This window comes from Toxorhynchites rutilus, chromosome 2 (genome assembly GCF_029784135.1).
Source record: "Toxorhynchites rutilus septentrionalis strain SRP chromosome 2, ASM2978413v1, whole genome shotgun sequence".
Classification (NCBI taxonomy): Eukaryota; Metazoa; Arthropoda; class Insecta; order Diptera; family Culicidae; genus Toxorhynchites; species Toxorhynchites rutilus.
The window spans coordinates 301,144,305-301,162,548 of NC_073745.1; the positions used below are offsets into that span (position 1 = coordinate 301,144,305).

Here is an 18,244-nt window from a genome sequence, read left to right on the forward strand (position 1 = left end):
TCGCCTTCTCTTTTCCCTCTGATAGAATGAATGCGTTTCACCACCAGAGTGTCGCTTAAGTATGCTTTTTGTCCGTGATTGAATCGAGAGAAGGTGTGGTTTACGATGGCAATTTGGAAAGCAAACTAGAGGCGAATAAACTTTCTGAGTTTGAAACTTTCAGCGACAGCGACAGCGATCGATTGAAAATTATATGATTTTCGCGATGCCAATATTGGATACGAAAATATCCCACTGATGGGGAAGAATAATCTTCAGAAGCTTTCCTGCTAAATGCACTTGACGATAACGATAACTTCTTTCCAGCTTCTCCTCGATACTCGAAGCCCACCAGTGGTTAATGCTAACTCGATTACCATCTGTTCATTGCAGTTGATTGATAAATCACAAAACCAAATGTATTTGTTTCGTTTTCGAAACTTTTTTTTGATTTTACACCCCGGTATAGAAATGAAAGATGTAGTCCTACGTCAATACAAAAACATTTGTTTACGCTTAGCGCTTGCACACACACACATATGAAAATCATGCAGTGTATAGTAGTGAAATCTTGTTGTTGAAGGCACCAGAAATAGAAATAGAGTCCTTCGCGTCTATAATTTTGGCAAGTCTTCTACTACTTTTCTAGCGAGAAGTTGTTGAGGATTTTAGGATATGGTAAACAGTCTAAGTCGCAAGTCGCAGTCGCAGATTTCTGTGTAGTTCGTTGAACTGTACAACGATAGAAGATAGGGTAAACTGTTCTATCAATCTGGAGCATTTCATAGCAAAATGACAATCCGTCAAAAATATGAATAAAATGGAATAACGATAAAAATATTGTTTTATCAGGGAGTCGAATCACGAGCTTAAACTTTCGGGGTTAAATATTCACCAAACAACGACGCGTATACTTTTAGTAAGCTACTATTTCTCGTAGTCCAAAAAATCTACAATCCAATCTTTATTGCGATATAACACATGTATAAGAAACCTTCCAACTATGGCTACTGGTGACCGGCTAATAGTGACTCTAACGATTGAAGCAAAAGTAAAAAGTGATCGAGGAAAAGGAACTGCCTAAAAACTGACCAATTGCGCAACACTAGTGGTGCGTTTTCAAGATACGCAAAGTTTCGTCACAGCTCGCTTGAATATCGAACCAGTTGAGGTACGCACGGTAACCACACGAGTCACTCCGTCCTGCCCAGGATGCAGCTCCAAGATGCGAACTAGTGGCCAGCGCACTGGTGGTAAAAGGTTGTCTTGCAGTATCATCACTTGGCCGACTTTGAGATCAACGGGACGCTGATGCATGGCGGCCTGTCGTTGGAGCTCCTTAAGGTACTCAGTCTTCCAGTGGTACCAAAACAGCTGTTGTTGCTGCTGGATAATCTGGTATCTGTTCCTCAACCGGTTCACTGGAACGTCCATCATGTCTGGGTAAGGTAGAGCTTGGAGTTGTGAGCCGACCAAAAAATGGCCTGGCGTGATGGCTTCGAAGTCGTTAGGATCCTCAGATAAAGGTGCTAATGGTCTAGAGTTCATCGCACTTTCTACTTGCGACAGTATCGTGACCAAGTCCTCGTACAGTAGAGAGGTGCTGCCTAACTGACGAAGCAAATGTTTTTTTGCCACCTTCACAGCGGCCTCCCATAAGCCGCCGAAGTTGGGGGCGCGCGGGGGAATCATATTCCATCGTATTCCTTCATTTGCGAGAGCGTTAACGATACGATCGGTTTCTTTAGGATTTGAGAACATTTGATAAAGATCGTGCAGTTCATTTCGAGCACCGACAAACTTTGTGGCGTTGTCCGAAAAAATATTATCGGGCTTGCCTCGTCTAGCTACGAACCGTTGGAGAGCGGATAGAAAGGAAGCTGTGGATAAGTCCCCCACCAGCTCAATGTGTACAGCTTTTGTACTGAAGCAGACGAACAGAGCAATATAGGCTTTGGTAGGAGCAGTCCTGCGGTTTGCGGACTTTACAAACACAGGTCCACAGTAATCGATTCCTGTGGATGCGAAGGGGCGACTGGGTTTAATTCTGACGATGGGTAATTGTCCGATTGGTTGCTGTAATGGACGAGGGTTAACACGAGTACAACGATAGCAACTGCGTATCACGCTACGTACAGCCCTTCTTCCATTTGTAGGCCAATAATCGTTGCGAACTACTACCAATGTGAGCGATATCCCACCATGAACCAATTTGCAGTGGTATGATAACAAAAGCATTCGAGTAATTCGGTGGAAACCTTGGAGTAGGATTTGATGTTTGGTATTGTAAGCCTCTTCCGACAATCTGAGCCGGCCACCGACTCGGAAGGGTTCAGAAGCTTGAGTGTGGAATTCTTCGGTACCAGTTTTCCTCTTTGGAGCAGATGTAGCTCCGTTTTGAAGCATTCTTTTTGGACGATCTTCACAAGACAATCCCTTGCATTTTCGAGTTCACTAGGTTGGAGAGTGATGGTAGATTGCTTCGATCCCTTTTGTATATGACGAATGAACCTCAAGAAGTAAGCAGTCGTACGTAGTAGACGATTGTACGAAAATGATCGGGTAAATAAAGGGTTGAGTGGTGGTGGATTTTGCAGTAGTAATGTGGTTGTTTTACGTTCCGTGTCTCCATCTGCATGTATTACTCTCGGGATTTCCAGCTTCGGCCAATTTTCCTCTCCCCTTCCCAACCAACTGGGTCCATTAATCCATATTTTGCAAGTTAGCAATTGTTGTACGACCAAACCTCTGGATACAATATCGGCGGGGTTATCCATTCCAGGTACATGCAGCCATGGAGCACCGTTTGTTCAGGTTTGAATGTCTGCTACCCGGTTTGCCACGAAGGTTTTCCAGGTTTGTGGTGGTGCCCGAAGCCAATATATTACTACCATCGAGTCGGTCCAATAGAAAATAGGTACGGCTTTCAGATTCAGTGCAGTGATAACTCTCGACGACAAGCGAGCGCCGAGCTGAGCTGCGCATAATTCCAGTCTCGGGATGGTACGTTTTTGTAAGGGTGCCACTCTAGATTTCGCTGCCAATAATATCACCTTCACTTGACCGTTGGCCTTCGCCGTCCGTGCGTAGATGCAGGCTCCAAAAGCTGATTCCGATGCGTCCGAGAAGCAATGCAGCTGCACCTCCCCCACGTCAAAGGCAAACCGCGGAACCCGAAAATTGACTAGCGATGGCAGGTCCTCCACGAAACGTTTCCATGTAGTACGCACCTCTCCAGGCACTTCTTCGTTCCAATCGATAGACATCAACCAAAGTTGTTGGATGAAAATCTTCGCGCATACAACGATAGGAGCGATTAATCCCAATGGGTCATATAATTGAGGAATGACAGAAAAGATTCGGTTTTTCGTAATCTTTCCGTCCGTAGAAAATGGCCCGAAATTAAAACAGAACTGATCAGTCGTAGGCTTCCAAGAAATCCCCAAGGTTTTCACAATTTCTCCATGTTCACGGTCTTCATTTGTTTTGGCAGAAGCGTCAAACACACTCCGTACCTTGGTAGTGGTGCTTGATTCTTTCAACACCGCATGATGTGGAAGATAGCATACTGTAGCGGGATTTGATTCGTCCGTAGGTACCTCATGCATGTGCCCCAGTTCTATAAATTCTGCCATGAATGCGTGGTACCTTTCTTTTAGAATGAGAGTTTGGTCTAGTTTACGTTCTAAACATTCTAGTCGGGATTTTGCGTTGGAGTAAGACTCGCCTATCATGGTTTCGAAACCTTCTTTCTTGGGATATTTCACGAAGTATCGTCCAGTGGAATCTCTTGTGACCGTTTCCTTATAGAATGTCTCGCAAAATTGATCGTTGGGGGAAAGGTTGACATTATCCAGTTCGTCCAGCTTCCAAAACTTCTCGATGTTTCGACTCAGTGTTTCAAGAGTGGAGGTGCAGCAAACCAAAGCTTGAGGCATGGGATCATAAGATGCTTTGCCAGATACAAACCAACCAAATCTACTTTCAATTAAGGTTGGGGCTTGTGGGCCTATTTGCAACCGGCCTCCTTGAAGGATTGTATAAAAATGTTCCGCACCAATAATCAGATCCACTTTCCGGGCAATATTGAACTCAGGATCGGCCAGTGTGATGTCGTTAGGTATATGCCAGTTTGTTGTAGCGATGCTCACAGCGGGTAGATCAGTTGTCAATTTTTTGAGTACCAAACAATTGAGAGGAATAGAGAAATCGCTGACTCTCGACCTAACTTCGGTAGCTACCGAACAAACTGCTCGAATCGGAGATTCACCGACGCCTAGTATAGGTTGATCAATACGATGACGGAACAATCGGAGTTTTTGGCAAAGTCGGTCACTCATTAGACTGCTTTGTGAGCCACTATCTAGAAGAACTCGCGTCAAATGTTCATTTCCATAACCGTCTAGCACTTTGACGACAACGGTCGATAGGAAAACGTTGACACCACGAGATTCTACAGCTGAATTGGAAGAGATTGCAGAAGTAGTTGCTGTTGTTACACCAAATGAATCGTTGTGTCTTGGAGTATTAGGCGCTGTCCGACTGTGTTGACCACTTGAGTTAGGATTACTGTTTGATACTGACGCATCGAACCCAGGATGCAATAACGAGTGATGCCGTTTTTGGCAATGCTTACAGGAGTAGCTTGACGAACAGTTTCGTACGAAATGATTGCTTCTGAAGCAATTACTGCAGATCCGTTTCGTGTTGACCAAGTGCAATCGTTCTTTCAGCTGCATCTTTTCAAATGCCGGACATTTAACTAACGGATGATGATCGTTGCAAGCTAGACATTTAGGTTGGTAGCTTTCCACTGCTGCATAGGAGTTTATCTTCGAAGACGATGGGGTTTGGGTTTTAGGTTGCCTGACGGAGGGGTAGTGCTTTCCTTGGGACGAAGAGTTGAACTGCTCAGCCGAAATATGAAGTGACTCCAGAGTTCGAACCTTCCGGGTCAGGAAATCGATGAGGTTTTCGTACGACGCCTCCTCGTTTGCAGAGACAAATTCTTCCCATTCCTTGAGAGTGTGATCGTCGACTCGAGAACACAGTAGTTGAACAAGGAGGCTGCCCCAATGCGCTGTAGGTTCTCCAAGCTGATTCAATATTTTCACATGTCGCTGGAAGTCTTCCAAAACAGCACGTAACCCTACAGCAGATTTTCCCGACACCTTCGAGTGGACCATCAGAGACTGTAGATGCTTCTTTTTTAGTGAGTAGGTATTTGAATATCGATTTAGAAGGGCTTCCCAAGCCACTGCATAATTATTCGCCGTAATTGTTAAAGACTCAATCAATTTGAGGGCGTCACCTCGCAAGGCGGACCGTAGGTACTGGAATTTTTGTATGCAGGGGATTTCTGGGGACGCGTGAATCAACGAGGAAAAGGAATCGTGGAATGTCAACCATTCATTCAGGTCACCATCAAACCGGGGTAATTCGATGGTGGGGAGTTTCACACTGGTAACATGAGAAATGGCAGGGACACCATGATGGATCGTAGAATCCACTGGAGTTAGAGGAAGAAGAGGACGCTTACTGACGAGGCCACCTTTTACCCGAAAGTACTGCTCTTCAACCTTTGCTCTGACTTTCGCATTAACCGTCACAAATTCAGCACTATCGTCAAGTGCCTCGTATTCTCCTTGAATCGATTCGAACGTTTCCATGAGGGTATCTAGTCGAGCTAGACGTATTGTTACTTCATCCCGCTCAGCATTGAAGTTCGTCAAGAAATCTTCGATACGTTGGATTGAATCCAGGACATTTTTTCGTTTCAGCTCCTTCGACTTCATTTTCTTCTCCTGCATGGTGATGATAATTCAGCAACGAATAACTGGAATAAACGTAAGACCCAGGAAGCACCTTTTGCTTGACGATAATTGTTTGGACTGACACTCACCTGTGCCCGTCCAGGGATAGGCCTTGTAATAAATTATAATCAGGAACGTTAGAACGTCGGGATACCACCGGGTTGGATGACCATTGGATAGGTTATAAATAGTATGCGATAAATTTATTGGATGATCAACCAGTAGTTGATGTAGTCTCGTTGGCTTAGAAACAGCAACGGCCACGGCTGGAGCATGCACCAGCATTCGCAGCAACAGTATCAATACGGGAACGCGGATACAAGATCCACACCAGGAACACGTGGGAAATATGGAGCCTGTCTTCAATAAGCCTTGTACTTTTTAAGCATGTAAAGCTATCTGGAACTCCAATCCGAAGGGTAAAGTAGGGTTAACGTCGCAGTTGGTCCAAGGAACACACCCGTGATCCTGGTCACGGCACCAAATGTTTTATCAGGGAGTCGAATCACGAGCTTAAACTTTCGGGGTTAAATATTCACCAAACAACGACGCGTATACTTTTAGTAAGCTACTATTTCTCGTAGTCCAAAAAATCTACAATCCAATCCAATCAATCTTGCGATATAACACATGTATAAGAAACCTTCCAACTATGGCTACTGGTGACCGGCTAATAGTGACTCTAACGATTGAAGCAAAAGTAAAAAGTGATCGAGGAAAAGGAACTGCCTAAAAACTGACCAATTGCGCAACACTAGTGGTGCGTTTTCAAGATACGCTGCGTTCAGCAGTCGGTTTAAGAGCTGGATTCTACACAGATTAAATTATTTAAAAATGCGAATCAAATCTAATCTTAAACTTATCAAATATATTTTATTTGCGGGACGTTGTGGCTTTCATCAATCCAATATATTGCCTTCCTCAAATTGACATTAATCTAGCACACGCCTTGCTCTAGCTCCTATCATATAAACATCGAGAAACGACCACAGAAAATATATCATGGAACAAAATGAACAACCCAAATCTCATCGCTCTCAAAAATCACAATATTGTAGCGAGCTCCTGGAAACACGAAACAGGCAGTCACTAGAAATATTACGGTATGATCCAATTCATACATCACGACGTTCATTTCGTCCCCAGCAACCGTTCCATAGCTCAAAAGCAAGCTCAGCGATATATCAACTCGTCCGAAAAGCACCATTCCATTTGGAATAACACCTTCCTGCTAACCTGAAACGAAGCGTTTCTTTCAGAATCTGCTAAAATTTTGGACATGTTTTCCATTCTTACCCCTCCGCCCACAGACATCAACTGACGACATATTGGGTGGGGAAACGTAGAACTGACTTCTGTGTGTATTTTTATGAGCCGTGTTCGGAGCCATGAGAAAATGGGAAGAACCCAAAGCGCCTTTAGCCATTTTCTTTGTATTATAACATTACGTGAACCCATCATCTTGAAAGGTTATTACGAGAACGAACTTATTCTTTCTTGGTATTGTCTTTCCAGCTTGAAATCGAATGCTCCTGGATGCGGGAATCGCTGGTGGACTGGATCTTCCAGGGACCGGTCTGCGCTGTGCTCATCATCAATCTGGTGTTCCTTATTCGAATCATGTGGGTAAGTAAGGTTGACTCACCTCAGGGGTCAGCTGTTTAAGGAAATAAAAATGAACAAGCTTTGCTACCCAAAATCACACATCCGCTTCCGGCCTTTCTGACCAAGTTTTTTCTGTTTACCCATTTTTTCCGGTTCAGGTACTGATCACAAAGTTGCGCTCGGCAAACACGGTCGAAACCCGTCAATATCGCAAGGCATCGAAGGCACTGCTGGTGCTGATTCCCCTGCTGGGCATAACCTACCTGGTGGTGTTGGCCGCACCCGCCGAGGGCGTCGTCAGTGACATTTTCGCGGTTGCCCGGGCATTGCTGCTTAGCACGCAGGTGGGTGTCGTGAAGAAAAGAAATTAACGGAGCAATTATGTGATGGACGAAGGCGAAGGGGCAGTGGAAGGACAGTGGTGCCCAGGTTAAACTGTCAATCGCTGCTAAATAATGGAATGGGCCAATGTTTTATTAGCCGCGCATAATTTTGCTATTTCAGTCTTGATTGATGGGTAATCATGGCAATGTTTACCCAAGAAATTATGTGCATTGATATGAGCTCTGCATCATGCTAGTGAAAACTGGAATTATGCTATTAGATCAATGATTAATACAACTAGCAGGGTTGATATGCTACTTTTTGCGGAATTCCTGTTTGTGCTAGATTTCTGTTTTTTGAGTGGTTAGTTGGAGGCGAATGAAGTGCAAAGTATAAAGCCTCTTAAGAATAAAGCACGGAACGGAACGAGTGGTAAGCTTAAGCGAGCGTGTGACAACTTGTTCAAGTCGGAATAATTTTTCTTGACAGAGAAAATACGAACTGAATTACACATAAGAAAATCCAAATAAATGTTTTTTTTTGTTCAAATGTGCAAGTTACAATTCCGACAGCTAATATTTCAAACCGATTTAGTGGTGATGTTCTTGAATAGAGTATATTTTTGACAACCTCTGACATGTTCAGAGATTGTAAACGAAACGAAGATTATATAATCAATTCCGCTCAAAATAGCTCAAATAATTTCTCAAAAATCAATTATGTTGACGGAATGAGAATTTCGGAAGCCTTTTCAGCAAATCCGGTTTTGACAAATACAGCTAACCACTACGGATTCTCGCTCATTCACTCTTTCCTTATTCTTGGTAGTTAGAAGAATGAACCGGAAGTATACTCTCGTCGTATTGGATGACATTCTACCGAGGGCGATGCGGATTGTGTAATACTATCCGTAACAAATTATGTACTATAAAGAAGTTGACGAATTTTATGCCAACCCGTCTTAGGAACTGGGAGCACCATCTCAGATAGCAGTAAATACATTGGACATTCAAGCAACTTTGCATACTTCGGATATTCAAAGAATGATTATACTACTTTTTGTGAAGGGTTAATGTTTTTTTCTTAATTTTTTACAGAAATTTATGACTGAAACATTATAATAATCACAGAATTTGAACTATAGGAAAATAATTAAATTTTCATAATGAAAATATCGATTTTTTTATCAAAAAAAATATTTAAAAAATTATAGTACACTTTTCTCAAAAACGTATTATTTTAAGTTCTCAAAAAAAAGTTATATGAAAAACCCTTACAATTTCCAACAAGTCATCCATACTTCAGGAAATGAGCACTTTTACAGGATTTTTTTTTCTAACAACATATAATTCAAATTTTGTTCAAAGTTTTAGATTTTATTAAAATATGAATATTTGTGGAAGACGTCATTTTTGCAAGGTGACTGAAAAACTCCTCGTAACCAGAGATACCAACCTTCCTGATTTTTCAGGATTTCCCAGACTTTTTGGCTCGTATCCTGACATCCTGACACACACACTCGATTTTGCCTGATGTTTCTGAAGCTATCCTGATTTTCCCTGATTTTTTAGTTTTTTTTTTATTTCATCACAATAAAAAGGGTCCATGTTATGTATACCGAGATTCCTATCAAAGTTCTACTAGTTGGAAATGAGAACTGTCAAAATAGCCTACATAAAAAGCTTTCCGGTTCTTCTTGTATGGTGATTGTTCTTTCTTTCGTTTATTATTCATTATTATAGGAGAAGTGTGTAATACGCACCCCCTAAGCGAGAATGGATTTATCTTGACCGTGCTCTTAAGAATTAAAGTAACAACTACGTCAGTATGCAGATTAGTTAACCCTCAGTCATCTGTAATCGTTCTGTATTTTAGACACTGAATAACAGAAATACCACGAATTTTATTTTGTAAGGGCCCGAATTCTATATTTTCCAATCATACGGTGTTAAATGGACCAGCAGAGTTTATAACTCTCAGAGAAACAGCTTGTATGAATGAGAGATACCATCAATCTATTTACTTCATGCCCACCAGTGGAGAGAAGAAACAGTTTCTCCGGTGAGCGTGTTCTCCCAGTATTCGTGCATTAATTCTCCAGTCCGCGCTCTTGTTTTTTCCTACTTTCTCTGAGCACATAATATAGATGCCAGATGTGAAGACATGTTTTCGTTTTGATGAAATTTTATTTTGTGAAAACATGCTGAGGTCATTTCTGTAACGCCCGAGCGGTCTGGGGCACTTTTCTTTTATGTTCTATCGAGAGAAACAACTGTTCTTATCGATGTTCAACTATCAACTGATTTATTTTTTCTCTCTAATCCTCGATCCCTCTGTGAGGATGTACAGAACTCTAAAAACGTTAGAACTAACTTACTGGCTACCTGCTATGTGTAGGGAATTTTCAACTTGCACAGTATGGAAAATTCCATCGTTCCTGTTGGAAAATCCTTGGTTGGATTCTCCCCTATCTTCAGTAGGAATCTTTCTTATTGTAAATACTTATTCATATTGAAATTATCTGAGATGTTCTAATCGTGGGAGAGGGTCACTGCATCTCCCCCTACTCAATGAGTTTTAGGAGAAACTAGAAGAGTTTCCTCTAAAATTGGTCTGTGAGGTTATTTTTATATATAACTGATTGTATATTATTTCAATTTTTGTGTGTTCTTCATTTGCTATGATATCTGTATATATTTATCTCAACTCCCTCAATTCTGAAATTTCGCAATTCCAAATGAAAAATAAAATTATCATATCTCCATAAAATTTTCCAAAACGCCTTATCGATAAACACTTGTGCTTTTACAGCTACAATAAATATAGTTTTTTTTTCTTTTCAAATTTCTTCGTATAATACGTTTATTAATACTCCCCTATTTACTCTTTTAATTCATTCATCATATATTTGAAGGGTGTGTATACCTCTTCCATTAATTTTCTTCGCATTTATAGCGCTATTTCGTTTCATTCATATGTTTGATTATATAATTTTAACCCACATTTTAGTTACTCATGAACTTTTAAGTAAGTATTGGGACATACATGCCGTTACAGGAAAGAATTCCTGGTTTTCCAGCCCTTCGGTACATTCAAAAGCTATGATTGCGATTGATGGACACATTTTTGTTAAATTGGCTGTAGACATATATGGCTCAATCTTTTACTTTTTTTTTAAAATTCCACTTCGAAGTGTGTTTATTAAATTTGAAATCACACCTGTTTAAATCTCGATAAGTCCATTTCCCCAGATTGCCCTGTTCATACTTTTAAAGTATGGGAGACAGGAAAGTTTTTTCCAAACAAAATAAGCAGTTTTTACTGAATTGAAGAAATACTTTCAACTAATAATTTCCCTTCTGTGATTCATGTTTCTCAAGACTTGTTATCTTGTTATCCTGTAGCTTGTCTTTAGGTAGTATCATGTTTCCTATATTTAATAATTCCATTCATTGATTAGCCCTCGCCAGATTAATTTTTTTGAACGATTAGCATATCCTTAATATCATTCAGTTTCAGTTGTTATTCACATAGAAATATGTATATATATTTTTTTCGTTTTTTAATCATAATTCACGCTAATTTGTCTTGCTTTTCTACATTCATTGTTAATCGAAAACCATCTTAAACATTAGAAAATTAACTTCTAAACTTATCCATGTCCATGTTTCCACAACACTCGGCCTATTAACAGAATCGACTACTATTTCTCCTATAATAAAGTAGCCTCTTACCGCCTCCTTTGACCAACGGATAGTTTTCCATATTCACCCGTCTATCCACAGCTTCCAGATCTAGTGCAGCTGCCATAATTGCACTATTAGGTATTTATCAGCTACTGGTTGTTTTTCCGCCGTTGTAGTTACCTCGACTTGTGTGAAGTTGGCGGCCAAAAACCAGCGGCTCGATATTCTGCTGCTCGAAGTTCACCCCGGTGCTGGTGTGGCTTATGTGTTCACTTCGATTACCAAGTCAAAAAGGTTTTGGTCGCACTAAATTTCCGACAGTCTTACGACCTATCTAATAACTTCCTTTCCTCGAAACTCCGCTCAGCGTTGAACGGAGGACACTTTAGCCACCATTAGATTAACTTACTTGCGCAGTGGCATTTAATTTAGGAATTATCTTTTCTTGTTTTGGTAAGCACTTTTTCGGTTCAACGTCACATTCTTTTTACTCTTTCGATCTCTTCATTTGCTTTAGCTTCGATCTCACATGCACCAACATGGGTCACAAAAAATAATTCTTGATAGCACAAAATTTCGTCCCTTCTGGCAGCAGCGGAACGCCAAAATACACAACAGCAGCAGTCAAAATTGAAACACTTCTATGGATGGGCTGCTGTCCCCACTTGGACAGCATCCCACCGCTGTCACCAAATGTAACGCCCGAGCGGTCTGGGGCACTTTTCTTTTATGTTCTATCGAGAGAAACAACTGTTCTTCTCGATGTTCAACTATCAACTGATTTATTTTTTCTCTCTAATCCTCGATCCCTCTGTGAGGATGTACAGAACTCTAAAAACGTTAGAACTAACTTACTGGCTACCTGCTATGTGTAGGGAATTTTCAACTTGCACAGTATGGAAAATTCCATCGTTCCTGTTGGAAAATCCTTGGTTGGATTCTCCCCTATCTTCAGTAGGAATCTTTCTTATTGTAAATACTTATTCATATTGAAATTATCTGAGATGTTCTATTCGTGGGAGAGGGTCACTGCATTTCAAAGTATATGTTTACGCCAGTACTTCTGGCTATGCCGAATTTCACTTTCCGACGGAGAAAACGTTAACCGGACAGCTTATAATAATTTCCTTCTTCCGAATTTAAATTTGCAAAAGATAGTGAGACTTTACTCTACGATGGTTTATTAACGAATGAAGCTTTGTACATTACGTGCCCTATTTATATGATACACGCTCAAGTGAATTCTATTGTGGATGGTATCTTTGCTCGGGTTGTTCTAGAATGTTCGCTATAAACAATAGACCTTATATTATAGCAATAGAATTTTCTATCCCTGTCTGATACCTTTCTAGAAAAGTCAGTTTGTTCTCTGGTGAATTGTTATTGTTTGGACATCGCTTTTGAGGTAAGTTGATTGTTTGAAATAATACCTTTGATTTCCAATTTACTTTTCAGGTAATTGTGTACCATTTGGAGCTCTTGGACAAAAACTGAGGTAAGTAACAATTCATTTGAATAACTAATCATTATTGTTTTTTTTTTCCGATGAGCTGTGTTTTGTGTTTAGTTTAGTGTTTTCAAGTGTAATTATTTTGATGTGAATAAAGTGTGAAAAATTAACTTGTGTTTTTTTTTCTTATTTGAGTTCCGCCTTGGCTCGGGCCGGAACAGTATATGAGAACAATTGTTTGTGTGATTTATCGAACATGATATAGAAATATCGTGATGATTTGCTCGTTTCTGTTCATTATGATTACATTTGAAGACATTTATTCGTGTCATGCAGAGATATTTGAAAAAATCATCTGGCATCCCTCACATATCGAGGGTAGGCCGTTCTGCCCGATTGTAAGCTGATGCGATAAATATCAGATTGAGAAGGAAATGAATCCTTTTTTACCGCTTTCTTCATCTGAGATATCCACTAGGAACTCGACTCGATAAATATGATTCACAGTTATCGCCTCTGAATCGGTGTCAAGCAACAAAAACCTTATAGAAATGGTGTGGAAAATTACATCGAAAATCGCTTCTAAAGAAAATTATATTTCTTATTTTTTTAAAGCATATTACACCTTGCATGGTAGAATTCTATCATTGACTAGCACGATTGCCTATAACCATTGCGTTTCTATTCATGCTGGTTTACGAGAAAATCAGGCGGATTAAATTGCCCGGCAGGCGCGTTTTGGACACATCTCTACGTATAAATATTTAATTGTATGCTTAAAACACGTAGTGCGTTTACCTACCTACCGTCACCGCCTATCTCACTATCACTCTGCTGTAAAAGTTCATCATCGACATCACGATATGTTAGATGTTGGTAAATTGGTAATTCGCGATGACAGTGGCAAGGTGTCGACTTGTCTGGTGGCAACTTCAAATTAGGGCCATAATTTGGGCCCCAAACTCGTTAGTGTAATCTCTATCAGATTTGAAGACACAAAGATTTTATTGAATTTGTTAGATTTTATTATTTTAAATTTTAAAATTTGAATGAAAATTTTCACATCATGTTATTTGATTACTTGCAACACGTATTTCTGACATTCATTCAACCATACGGCTACACAATTCCAACATTGTTACTGATTTTTTCCATTATAAAATAAAGTTGCCTTCATAAACAATTTTCGTATGAGATTTTTTCCCCACCTGCAAAACAAAAATGTTTTTAATTTACATAGAATACTAATTTGATATAGAAAAGCTAATTTTCATTCATAACTTCAATGTTGAAAACGTTCATTCCGACTGAAAATCAGCTATTTTTTGACGCTCCCCTAAACTAGTAGTCGAAGCTCAATACCGTCAACGCGGGTCGGTGTTTTGAAGAAAACAAATACTTTTGACGTTTGAGATATTGGCACCAAAAACATGGCGGGTGCCATACAGCTGGTTTATTCCATCTGGAAATCCATAATGTTTTTCGTTTCACAATGACAGAAAATAAAACCATCAACGCCAATTGAATGAATGAACATAGAGGATAATTTTGCTAGATCTTTTCTCTCTCTCTCTCTCTCTCTCTCTCTCTCTCTCTCTTTTTCTCTCTTCAGAATCTTATCTAAAAGATTAAAGAGTTATAGATATTTAGTAGATATTTTTTGTAAAGTATATAATTATGAATTATTCAAAACCCGTAAAAATGTATGACATTTATTGTTGTAGTCATAGTATCACGAACCACAATACTAATAATGCATAGTTGTGGAAATGCCTAAAAAAGGACAATTGAAAGTTTGCTTAAGTATAAAACAAAGTAATAAAAGTAATACAACAAAGATTATTAATAGACTGGGTACGAAAATAATGGAAAGAATATTCGCCACTAAGAATTATGTAGAGCTGAAAAATGAAGATAAAGGTTCCCTTATGTTTTTGCAGCAAATAACAACTAAATACAACAAATATATAAAAATTTAAAAAAAAGTAAGAGAAGTAGGAAAATGTGAGCACTTTTCAACATAAAATGTATTTGCCATTAAAAACTGTTTTATTTATTGAAGAAAATATTTTAAATTGCTCGGAAAGTTCGTGCCGCCATTGATGATGTATAAATCAAGACGTTGATCAATAGTAATCCTCAGTATACGACAAATGAATTAGCAAATTCAATACAGATATCTAAATTCATCGTTGATGAGCATCCGCTGAAGCTTGTTTACGTCTATCGAGACGATATGTGGGTTCCACATAAAAAATACCTTGAACAGTTTTCGACAAGAAAGCAAACATGATCTGGTAGGATAGAATTTTGAAGCTGCATGAAACATGGCGAATGATTGTGGAACAAAACTGTGCATATAAAATTGAATAAATGTATGTCTGTCTATAAAAGTGATGCATTTGTTCTACTGAAAAACGGCACGAACTTTCCGGACATCCCAAAATGAGCTATCCTGATTTATCCTGATTTTTATTTCCATTATCCCTGATTTTTAAAAATTTAAGTTGGCAACCCTGCTGGTAACACTTTTGTATATGAATTACCGCGTTTGACATGTTCTTGTCGTTTTGCTAACCAGGCAAAAGTTTGGAGAGTATGTCAATCGTGTCAATTTACGCACAGAAATGTTACGAGTTAAACATTAATAGTAATTTTTCAAAAAAAAAAACATAAAAAAATTGTTGTGAGGAAAACTTTTTTCCAGCAGCAGTTCCCTTCTTCCGATGTATGGGTGACTTGTTGGTAATTATATGGGCTGTTCATATAACTTTTGTTCAAAATTAAAAAAAAAAGTTTTTGAGAAAAAAAAAATAAGTTTTGAAAATAATGTTGTCTCAATTAATTTTTTTTTTAATTTGTTTGATATTTTTGATTGAAAACGTTAAGAATTTCCTACATTTCATTCTTTAACCAACATTTTATTATAGGTATTATAGTATTAGAGTTAAAGTTTTTCGAAAAAAAAGTTGAGAGACTCAAATTTCCAACAAATTAATCCCTCAAAAGCTATAAGAACTACCACATGTTGGCTGTTGGTTGGTAATGTTGGTGTCATTTAAAAATATCAAAGTAATCAAGACATCGGAAGCAGGTCACTGCTACATGAAAAGAGTTTTCCTAGAAACAACTTTTTTTAGTTTTCTTTGAAACATCAATACTAATGTTAAACTCGTAACATTTGTATGTGTAAATTATGGCGATTGACAGATCCGCAACCTTTTTTCTGTTTAGAAACATGTCAATATGTTGCGATGAGGAACAAAACTACCGATTTCAGAAAATCTGAGAACCACTATATCGATTTGGCAGGAGTGGTTTTAGTAAGAAAATCATTATACCAGAGAAAAAGACAACTTTTGGATTTTGACAGGCAACTAAGAACCACAGATTTGGCCATTTCATATTCTCACTTTTTTATATTTCTGAAGCCTTTTATACATACAGTGTCAAAGCTGTCGAAAATACCAGCAATTCTTGGTGATTTAATTTATAGTTTCATTCAATACTGAATTATAATTTTGAATCAATTATATCCCTCGTAAACTCTGCTACTACAATACGAGCTTTAAATGTTAATAGTCTTCCGTCAACAAACCAAACTCATTTGTTCCGTCAAAACCGCTCATTTTTCACGAATAACCACAAAAACAATAAATTAAACAGTACAATACCCCTGCCCCTTGTCGGAACCAAAATCCGTTGTTTGCATACTACTCACGGCACACCGGAAATACGATGTCATGTCAAAGTAAGAGGCAAACAGTGGCAAACATTTCTTGAAGGTCACGCTTATCTTGAGAGGGTGAAACCACCTTCCTCCACCCTTTATCGTGTTTTTCACATCATGGCAGCAATTATCGGCACGTAAGCCGTTTGTTCTTGCATTATGATGTACTGCAATATTCAGTGCACGTAGCTTCGGTGACATATTGCAACCGAGTGCTGACTTACTTACTGCTGCTCAAAAAGTGGATTTGCATGAGAAAGCAGCAAGCATACCTGCACATAAATCCATTTCCAACTATAAAGAAAAAAAACGCCATGAAAAGTATAACTCTTCCGTATTTTTCAGGGCTTCTCGGTATCATTATTCTACTGCTTCCTGAACTCGGAGGTCCGGCTGGCGCTGAGACACCGACTGGAGCGTTGGCGAGACGAACGGAACATCCGGCTGGGGCAAGTTCGCCAGCGAAGCCGCCGGTAAGTAAGTGTTTCCGGTCAGATTAGAGCCGGCTCTCGGAGGCCAACCGAAACAGCAACGACTCTGTAACGCCCGTTGTTGTGTCTATCGTTTTCCCATTTCCCAGCGTTATTTTCTTATTTATGTGCAATCTAAATGTGCTCTTCGCGGCGCCGCCATCGGATCGCTGCCTTTCTTCGCTGCTCGATTGCTCACTTCCTGAGGATGAAGCAAAACGATAGATGGCTGTCTTTCCCATACAGGAACCAGTCCACCAGTATCGGTGGAAAATTCTCGGAAGTCTCATCCCATGAATTCTTTCTCGATCCGAGGCGGATTGAGGGGAATGATAATCCTTACACTCGGGGGATGAGAGCTCTATAATTTAGTGCAATGTTTTCCTGTAATTCATTCGCGCTTTTTGTTCGCTCAAACGCAATATAAATCCAGACCATAAACAATAGTGATTATGAAATTCTGAACTTTGCTCGATTAATGATAGTGCGGGATGGTGTGTCAGTTGAAAATTATAAACTGTCGGAAAAAGTTGGGAACTTTCCTCCCACCATAAATCCTGCCCCAACTGCAGTTCAATTCAGAAAATGAGATCATTATAAAACTATTATTCTCGTTTTGAATTTCTTCATCGCATAGTTCCCCCTCCCAAGAATACTTATTCTGTCTCTGCTTCGGGTGGTTTATTGCGAAGAGCACCCGTCTAGTTATTCGGCGAAAAAGATTTTGGTTCTCCCCCAACTTTTTGCTTCCCTTTTTCTTTTTCACATAGCTCGCCAACCACCAACAAATCCACAAAACATTGACTCGAGCTTTACTATTATTTTTGCAGGTGTTTAAGTTTCGAAAATCAAGACGGATTCCTAACTTGTACCACCACCGTTGAGTGTACAGTTTAGGGATTTCTTCCCTAGAGCATGCGGTAAGTCCCCTAAACCAGTAGAATTAATCTTTCCCCCCAACGGAACGGAAACGTTTCCATTCCGAGTGTTTCAGCTCAATTCAGTTCTTAGCACAACATTCCATCGAAAAACTATGCTCGAATGAGAAATCGTAGTAATAAATGGTGCATTCTGCACCAGTGAAAACCATACAACTAAGGGCTTCTTCTAGACGAATCGCATGCTCTGGGGAAAGTCTGCTCTCTCCTCTGTTCACGGGAATGTTTTAAATTTGATTCATTTTGCAA

General features: G+C 39.5%; 2 protein-coding genes across 7 annotated transcripts in view; both read left to right on the plus strand.

Annotated features, from left to right (window-relative positions):
• Positions 1-18,244, plus strand: part of LOC129767021 (uncharacterized) — a 478,091-nt gene that overhangs the window by 169,438 nt on the left and 290,409 nt on the right.
• Positions 1-18,244, plus strand: part of LOC129769883 (diuretic hormone receptor-like) — a 252,668-nt gene that overhangs the window by 166,982 nt on the left and 67,442 nt on the right. For 3 of the 6 annotated variants that reach the window (XM_055772396.1, XM_055772394.1, XM_055772395.1), the window contains 3 exons: positions 7,308-7,418; positions 7,556-7,741; positions 16,933-17,060. In XM_055772396.1, the coding sequence (XP_055628371.1) occupies positions 7,308-7,418; positions 7,556-7,741; positions 16,933-17,060 (425 nt within the window). Of the gene's footprint in view, positions 1-7,307; positions 7,419-7,555; positions 7,742-16,932; positions 17,065-17,887; positions 17,978-18,244 lie in introns of all 6 variants that reach the window. The other 3 variants (XR_008741992.1, XM_055772397.1, XR_008741993.1) reach the window with 2 other exon arrangements.